Genomic DNA, 9,481 nt, shown 5'->3' on the forward strand with positions numbered 1-9,481 from the left:
TTATATAAAAAAAATCGATTCAGGATTTTAATTGATATCACGTTATCCAAGCTAGAATCGATTTAAATCAATAACCAAAACACGCCCCTACTACTAACCACAAAACAAGTTTTCCCATTTCTCATAATACCATCTGCATCAAGACTCCACACAAGGCTGAAAATGTTTTGCACATCCGTTTTCTACATTGGGTTTATTTCTGATCAAATACCCTGCACTCCTCACGCCTCGTGCTCGTCGTCGCTCTATGCCATTTGCCACCCCAATAGAAAAAAACCTGGAAACGCCCCTGTTCACGTGCAAGCTGGCATGTCGCACTTTTTTTTTTCTTTTTTTGCTCTGCGTGTGCTCAAAGTCACAAATTATGCATATGTCAGCGAATATGATGCAAGGAAAACAATGAAAAGAACAAAGTTGGACTGAAGCTCTAGTCTTTTGTTTAGCTTCCTGTCAGCCTTCTTGTTTTCACTTATTAAGGGAGACGGGGAAAGTATGTAATAAAGCAACATATTTGTAAGTAAACTTGTAACTTGCATGGTTTCTTTGCTCTCTAGTAACCCATTCTCTTCGTCCTACATATAGTTTTTAGGGATTTTAGCGCTCTGTGCAAATAATAAAGCACAAGCACCAGCATAACAATCATAACAATTATTTGCAGTTAAATAATCCCCGGCAGCGCCACGGTATAAAGCAAATGTAAACAACCTAAAATGACATAACAAAACATTAAAATAACTTCGGGTAATTGCAGAGAAACAGCTCCCCTTGAGGAAAGCGGTAGCGAGCCAACGCCCGGCAGTGAACTCCTACGCTGGTTCCTAGTCCCTCCCTCTTGTAGAGTTTCCGCAGAGCTTCTGTGGTCGTGCTGGAGTCCAATAACCGCATTTCATCAAGACCTCTGCTCGGAGAAGTTGATTCATCCGCCTGAGGGGAAAATAACGACTCGCCAATTTAAGCAAGAGCAACGATAAACCGCACCAGGGCAGCACTCTCTAAACTTTCCTCCACTAAAGAAAGAAAGAAGAACATTTGTTTAATCTGCTCGTAGTTAGGGGTCGAATACACACTGTCTGTTTAGTGAACTTTGATAAAGTACAGAATGGCTGAGACAAGTGCGTCCGGCTCTCCCAGCTGCGTGGAGAGGCTGAAAAGCTACGTGAAGACCCAGAAAGGGTTCATCCTGGCAGCAGAAATAGTAAGTTTGTTCTCACTGTGATATTTGTGTGCCGCTCTGCTGTGATGATCCACGTTTAACGACTCACAGATATGGCTTTAATATGCTGCGTGTAAAGCTCACTTGTAACTAATCAATAATTTATAGATGGCTAAGTGGATTTGTGTTCTGTATCTATTGATTTTTTTAATCACTAATGTGTCATTTTCCCTTTGCTCGGTTTTCTTCTATTTTCTTATTCACATTTCTCACTCTAGTCTGTATAAGGAATGAAAAGTATGTGCTTTCTCAGAGTTGAAGGGATTCCACCTGTCACTGCTGCTCCACTGTTTTTGCTTTTTGCACCAAGGAGCTGAAATGCTGATCATTAAAGGTCACATAGGTTAACTCAGCCCACCGTCTCACGTGCTCGCTTACAGGCTGGATATTGTCTGTAGCCAGAGTAGCAAAATGCAAAGTATATCACATTATTGGTAGTATAAAGGCTCATAAAAGGATTTTCCATCCCACATTATAGGTTTGCACATCTGGCTCTGGTTAACAGGACTGCATGCACCCCGCAAAGGCAGGAATAGAAGTATAAATGCAAACAACCACCAGCTCCTAATAATAAACTGTCTTAGTGGCAAATTAAAATGACTTCCTGTCTGGGAATACTGTTGTACTTTACTGTCCTTGACCACTATTTTCACATGAACGCCTTTGTTTGCATTTCACAGCGGTGTGATCTCTTAACACATGAGTCACTTTAAGTTTAAATACTTTGCATAAGTTCCGTATTGTCAGTGGATCAGTATCTAAGTAAATTTACTTAAGTACTGTACTTGATGCACTTCCACTGCTTTTTTTTTCTGTGTTGCAATTTACAAACTAAGATTTTTGTTATAGATTCCAGTCAGCTGGTGAAATATAACGCAATGTATGAGAATGCAAAACAATCAGCACCACTTGGAGACTCATAATAAATTCCATATGCATAGTAAAAGGACAACAGTATGGATTGAGTAATATGATTACAGAAGCTTTGGAATATAGGACTTTTACTTGTAGTTGATTTATGTTTCCTTCAGGCAGAGAATGAATACCTTTTAAAGTGTTTGTCAGCTTCACATTAAGCTCTTGAGTCGAAGTTTTATCAGATCACCCTACATGAGTCGAGGGAAATGACTTGTGTTAACACAACCAAACATTAAACTGTACAAATTGCCAGATATTTCCTGTATGTTTCTGCTCTAATAGGTTCACTGTTAACATAGATCCCAAATATTTAATAGCATTCATCCACCCGATAAAGGATAAACTGAACATAGTAAATTGCAAAGACAAAAGGAAAAACAAATAAAACGGGTCAGCATTAATATCCAAAACAAAATGAATTAATGCGTTCCACTGAGTAAAACGGAGAATGCGCTTTTTTTTTCCGCCGATCAAACTTCTTGCTCTCATAGCTCGACAAGCTCATTATAAAGCAGCCCCTCAGATGTTGGTGGTCAGTAGTCTGCCCACTGTAAACCCCCCCCCCCCCAAAAAAAAATAAAAATAAAAATCCGCTTTGCCAGATAATGGAAATTCCAAGCTGGTGTGAAGTTTTACCCTGGGAACAAAGAATGCATGAAATGTTTAGCGCACACATCTCTGGTCTGCCATTCAAGGATAGGTTTGCTTTATGCTTCACTGAACACCCTTCATAGTTTGTTTCCTCTCCTACTCATTACTTTACTGGAGACTGATAAACTCAGACGGAAGTCATCTGATGGTGGATATCTGAAATGCTTTGGAGTGTAGGGAGAAGGACCGTGGGAGCAAACAGGAAGGCAAATGTGATTAGTGCTTATTATGGGTGTTTCCATTTTAATAGGAAAAGGGGGTATCTCATCCCAGCAGGCAGGGATGCAGAAGCATGCCAGTTGTTAAACCAAAAATGTGAAGGAATAAACTTCCTGACTTCACGCACAGTATTTTAGCCTCAAGGTTTCAGTGCATCACCAAATTAGGTTTAGACCTATTTTTATTTTCTGCCTGTAAGAAGCATGACCATGCATGAACATGTTTGTATTTGCAGAGCAGGTCGCAGTCACACCCATGTAGCGCATGTTTCACATGGCACAGTTAAGTCTTTGGCAATGAGTTGTGATGAGCTAATTAATGACCTTGTTTATAATATTAAGAATGTGAACTAGTTCTGTGATTGAAGAGTGGAAATCCGTTTTTAGTGATTCAGGTTTTTTGGGGGTGGGTGGGGAATGCAACGTGTATAATGGGTACAAATGAGTAATTTTAAGTAAGAAGAGAGATGAAATAGGACTTTCCCTTCTTGCTCTTGCACACATTCATTGACTTCCCTAGCAACTGTTGCTGTTTGGAATGGCTCTGCACTGTGTACTACGTCTTTGCCCTCATGTTGCTGCTGACTATAAATAGCCAGCCGTTCACAACAGTTTCCCTCCCAGTCAATTCAACGAGAGCAGCTTATTTTTCTGATTTGAAAAGATCCTGCCTGGGATCTTTTAAAGCTGCCTGGTGCAAACAGATCTACTGCTGTGTGCAAAACATAAAGGTGTCAACAACTCAGAGACTTTCTTGTTCAGAGGGACTCTTGTGTAGTGGGTGTTTCTCTGTGCGACGGCCTCCTCAGTAGCCACTGCTCTCAGAGCAGCCGCCTCGAGCCCGAATAGAGCTTCTTTTGTGTAGGGCCTTGGCCTCAGCCTCCTGACTGCACTACAGAGGCAGCCTGTGCCAGTCTCAGGAACACACGAACTACTGATGCATCAGAGTTGCTTGCTGGCTGTTCGTGTGTGGGGAGGGGAGGCTGTAGTGACAGATGTAGGGGCTGGTGTCAAGTCAGTTAAATCATGCGTGTATCATATAGACTGCTGTGATTTGACACTGTCTCCTGAGTCGTCTGTGTCTGAGAATAAAACATTGCATTGAGTGCAACTGCCTTTTTTAGATGCATGTCAGAGTTAAGAGTGTGATTTTTATTTAGTAAGTATTACACGACTATGATGAATGTAACCATAGATTATGATGTGATGTGCTTTCTTTAAAAGGCTCTGGGTCAAAAAAGAATCATACCTAATATAAGATTTAGGGTAAAAAAGTAAGTATATATTTTTTTTTTCTAGTGTTAGGATGCTTACATGTTTAAGACCTGTAGTGATTAATTAGTAAATTCATTAGTTAAAAGAAGGAATATCATTTTTCATTCCTATGCACCATAAATCTAATGTTTTCAGTGGGTTTTAATGTAATTTCCCCTTTTCCTATATATGCAGTCTTGTTTTTTGGCACGTGTGTAAGTGGCACAAACCCTGCTGTGAGGTTTAAAGACAACTGTGCAGGAAAAGGATTCCCTGAATGTTGTCACAAATCAAATAAAATGAATGCCAGTTAGTGTGTTTTAGCAAATATAGTTGTTATACTTTTGAACCTTTGAAGTTTGCTCTCCTTTACGGCTGTTATATAACTTTGTGTGAAAGCATCTGCCCACACAGTTTGACAGCGGCAACAATAGCGATATTGAAAAACAGACTGATAGTGAGCTGTAGGCTGCCTGAGTTTATGGTTTCTCCACACTGGCCGCGTTTCATTGGAGCGAGAAGAATGCACGCTGACTTTTTTTTCCCCCCTTATATGGAAAAATATGATGAAACAATCACTGGCTGTAAATCTAAGATGAAAGCAGCTTCTGATAGGCAGACACTGTGCATTATGCTCGGTTCAGTTGTCTCACTCTAATAGTATTTTGTCTAGAAAATAATTTGTTAGCATGAATAGCTGTTGTCATGTGAATGTTGACTTGGAAGTAGTCAAGTGGCTGCTGTAAGCAGAATAATGATGGCTTTGTTGGAGTCATTTACTGTCCAGCTGGACGTGACAGCTCTATAGACAGATTATTTTCTGTTGCTGTGTGACGCTACAAAAATGTGCAGCATCTCAGAGAAATTGCAGCTGATTTTTTTATACCTGGAAATTCTAACAGGGTAGAGGAATTTACGCAGTGTGGGTGTTAGTTTCCTGTGAAATTTACACTGATATCAAGTCTTATCTTCTAATTTCTCTCATCTCTATCTTAGCTTGTCAGTTTTATCGTCATCATCTGCTATGCTTCTTCCGTGTCTGGAGGCTACTCTGCGTTGGGCATATGTGAGATGATCTTCTCCATGATCTTCTTCGGCATCTTCATGATGGACCTGGACAAGCAGATCCTAGTGATCAACTGGGTCTGGACTGTGAGTCCGCACACACATAACTGCATGCACATGACACATTTCTGTGCTAAATTGCATAATACTTCATCTTTTGCGTCCCTCTTTTGTGCAGGATCTGTTCCGTGCTGGGATTGGTGCCGTCCTCTACATCATCATCTCTCTGGCCAATTTCATTGGAGGATCTGGGGATGGAGCTCGTATCGCAGGCGCGGTTCGTTAAGCCAGAATGACTCAGCCTGAGTTCTTAGCTGCATACTGCATCCGCTCATATTTATTTCTGTTTATTTTGACAACTGATGGCTGTTACCACTGACTAATTTCGGTGCTGCCAGTTATACATGTGAAAACTGAATGCCTGGTGTAACAAAGGTTTTTTTTTTTTTTAAAGCAGAAAAAACCAACAACCCCATTTTAAAGTTGCTTTATCATTAGTTTTTGCCTTTGAGCAGGATACACCTGTAACCTTTAAAAACTTTGCAAGCCAAAGCAGAAGTGTCTCAAACCTGCATTCTTTGTAATGACCAGCAGGTGGCAATTCTTTTTGGTTACAGAGATATCAGGCTATATGGATGATCTCAGAAAACACTTTGATGAGATGGAAAGGGCAGTGCAGCTTATAGTATGTGGAAGTGTTAATACAGTTAATTTCTTACTGGAAAACTAAAAATAATGCATGAACAAAATGGTAAGACTGAGCCTGTAACTGCATCACAATCTCTGTTTCCTTTTACACTGAATCAGAGGACATTAAATATTATTTTGTCGGTTTTTGAAAGATTTTGTTTACTATTTATCAGTTTACTTTTTAAAAAATGAACTAAGTGGGCTTGTTATGCTCCTAATGACAGTAGATTTTCTGTATGTTAAAGATAAATTTCACATCTCATTTCCCCACCACAACCATCCTCGTGGTATGCTATGTCTACACATAGTCTTTTGTATTAATCACGTGTATAGCTCCAAACATGTGCTTTGCAGCTGTATATCAGGCACAGGCCTGTCCCCACATTGGCTTCTTCATGAACCAAAGTGTCCAATAGTGTGAAGAGCACAAAGTCTTCTGGCACTTAACTTTAACAAAATACTGATAATTTATTTAGATTGTATTTGTGTTAGTTGTGATTCTGATTGTCAGTTCTTGCTTCTTAGGTGTTTGGCTTGATCGCTGGGCTGATATTTGCATACGACACCTACACAATCTTCCTCCAAGTCAAAAGTAACAGACAGCACTCAGCAGCTCCAACTGGTGAGAAAAACAGTTTTTGTTAATGCATTCAAAACGCGTTCTTGGCTTTATTTGATATGTGCAATTTTCTCTAATGTCTTGACTGTTTTTGTTTTTAACAGATGACAGAGTTTAAATGTTCTCACACAGAAATACTTCTGTCAAGAACACAGAAGAACCAAAAGCAGTCATTTGGGCAAAGGTTAACAGAGGAGCGGGTCAGAGAGGAGGATGGACAGTAAAATGAGCAAGTCACAGTTTAATAAATGCTGCTGCAGGGCCTGAACAGATAAGAAACAGAAAAGAAGATGACATAGCCTTAATAAGGGGTGCTGGCATCTGTCTGTATGTCTACTCCATGAGGGATTCCCCTCTCAAACTTTTATTCCAACCAGACTAAAAGGGGAAAGCTGCCAATAATAGGGAACACTTTGATTAATGCAGAGAGATTATGAAAAAGCGACCTAGCACTCACAGAATCCTCAACCGATGCTTCTGAGATAATTCCATAACAGCAAAGACGCTGGTGAAGTATAACCTCCTGGGTGATAAAAAGCTTTTTAAAATATTATTTTGGGGGCAGCAAACTCATAAAGCACTCTTTTTTTCCAGGTGTCCCCTTAATCACTGAAATAAGAGTTCATTTTCATAATCCTTTAAAATATCTCCCCATATAAGTGCCCAATGGTCTTATCAAGATGCCAAATGGCCAGACTTCCTTCTAGGACGACTTTGGATGATGTCATCATGCAAATTGTCTAATACACCTGTCTACTGTTAATGGACTGCTGTAGTAAATAGTAACTGTGTTATTTGGGCTTCAGAAGCAACTGACACAGAGGTGGTGCTTTTTGAATCGTTTAATATTATAAATGTCTTCTTGGGGGACTTTTTTTTGTACTTTCTCAGCTGGTTACACCTTTGCTTTTCTGTTATTTAATAGTGTTCTGTGTGTTTTACAGTGCCTTAAAAGTCTCATTCAGAGTAACCAGTTCCCTCACCTTCTTCCGTTTCATCTTTTGTTTCTAAGTACTAAAACATTTGATTTCATTTTTATTAATCAGCAGTCTTTGGTCGTTTTTCTTCTAGAATTTTGGAATTTAGGACCCATAGATAGCCCATTAACTAAACAACCTCACTTATTATTTAAAATTACATCGTCATCCTCAAGTTTTGCCTACAGCTCTTGGATTCCTGCTCAGGTTATGCATTTTTCTTACGTTTGTAACACATTGTTTTAAGGTGCTACAATATTTTTCTGTAGACTGTATACTGCTCAGTAGCACAGTCCATTTTTTGAACATGCTATGTTAACATTAGGATATGTACTGCGAGTGTTTCCTCAACCCCTTTGGTGTTTTTTTTTGTTTGTTTTTTTCCATCTTAATATGCTTTACAAGAGTCTGTAATTTAAAAGTTCAAAGGGAAATAAAAGCCATTTTACCACAAAGAAAATGAGTTTTCTGGCTTGCTCTGTACACTCATGTGTCCTGCTAAATTATCTTAAAGTGCTTCATTTACAAGTGTATACAGTCATGGTAAAAAGTACACTATCTGTTCAAAGGTATTGCATATCAGGACACCTGGTCCTTGTCAGGTCTATAAAAATTGGGTAAATACAGCACGAGATAAACAAAAAGATGACGTGATATATACAGAAGCAATCCTGAGAAAAACTAAATACGCTCCCATGATTCAGTCATGGAATGACCTTTACTAGCAATAACTTGACGTAATCATTTTCCGCATGACTTTATGAGTTTCCCTCGTTGCTGTGGAGGAATTCTGTCCCGCCCTTCTTTACACTATTGCTTCAGTTCATCGAGGTTTGCAGGTATTCGTTGATGAGCGGCTCTCTTAAGGTCCCACCACAGCATTTCAGTCAGGTTGACATCAGGACTTTTACTGGGCCATTGCGACACCTTCATTCTTTTCTATTCTCTTGTAGATTTGCTGGTGTACTTCAAGCAATTTTTCTGTAGCATGACCTAATTTGAGCAAAGCCTTAGCTGGACAGATGGCCTAAAATTTAACTCTAGATATTACTTATACAGCAGAGTTCATAGTCAAGTCATTGACTCTAATGTATCCAGGTTTTGTAGCCAACAAGCTGATCTAGACCAGCTCAAATCAACACTTCTACAGCGCAATTGGTATGAGGTGTTTGTGTCCAAATGATTTTGTGCCGTGCTTACTTTTTGCATATTGTGGCACTGTGTGTTATGGCCAAACATCTCCACTCTGGACACATCTGTTGAAAGGACTTCCAGAGGTCATGTGGTTTGTTCAGCTGCAACTTTGCAAATCTAAGTCATCCTGTCATGTTCTTTTTTTTTTTTTTTTTTTTTTTTGACAGAAGAGGCTTTCTCCCTGCAACCCTTCCAAACAAGCAACATTTATAAATCTTTTTCCTAATTGCACTGTCATGAACTTCAACATTTAACTGAGACTAACTGAGTCTGAGATGTATTAGTTGGGCATCCACTCCTGGAAAGATTGGCAATTGTCTTGAATATTTTCCACTTGTAAATAATAGTTTTCACTTCGGAATGATATATTTCAAATTGTTTTGAAATGGTCTTATAACTCTTTTCAAACTGTTGGCAATCAAGGAAAGGTCATCAGAGATCAACCCATCAAAATTGATGGGCTGCTTGTCTTGTATTCATTTAATTTTAAGACCTACAAAGGACCAGATTCTTTTCATTAGGACATGAAATGTAAAATCTTGAACGAGGAGGAGGATGCACTTTCTTTTTACCATAACTACATTTTAGATACTGTGTATTTGTACTCTAAACTGTTTTATATTTCACTGCCACTAGATGGAAGCAGTCTGCAACTCTTCTATTGTGAACTGTTTTTCCTTAT

General features: G+C 39.2%; 1 protein-coding gene across 1 annotated transcript; it reads left to right on the forward strand.

Moving 5' to 3' along the window:
* Window positions 1-846: 846 nt before the first annotated feature.
* Window positions 847-8,065, forward strand: LOC147306161 (proteolipid protein 2-like). The gene is made up of 5 exons (XM_086277002.1): window positions 847-1,195; window positions 5,251-5,406; window positions 5,498-5,596; window positions 6,535-6,631; window positions 6,733-8,065. Exons 1-5 carry the CDS (start codon window positions 1,100-1,102, stop codon window positions 6,744-6,746), a joined length of 462 nt encoding a protein of 153 aa, XP_086133128.1. The 5' UTR covers window positions 847-1,099; the 3' UTR covers window positions 6,747-8,065.
* Window positions 8,066-9,481: the final 1,416 nt, after the last annotated feature.

This window comes from Aulonocara sp. 'chitande type north' Nkhata Bay, linkage group LG20, assembly GCF_057382095.1.
Source record: "Aulonocara sp. 'chitande type north' Nkhata Bay isolate Kocher_YH1m ecotype deep benthic linkage group LG20, A_spYH_male_GT1.1, whole genome shotgun sequence".
Classification (NCBI taxonomy): domain Eukaryota; kingdom Metazoa; phylum Chordata; class Actinopteri; order Cichliformes; family Cichlidae; genus Aulonocara; species Aulonocara sp. 'chitande type north' Nkhata Bay.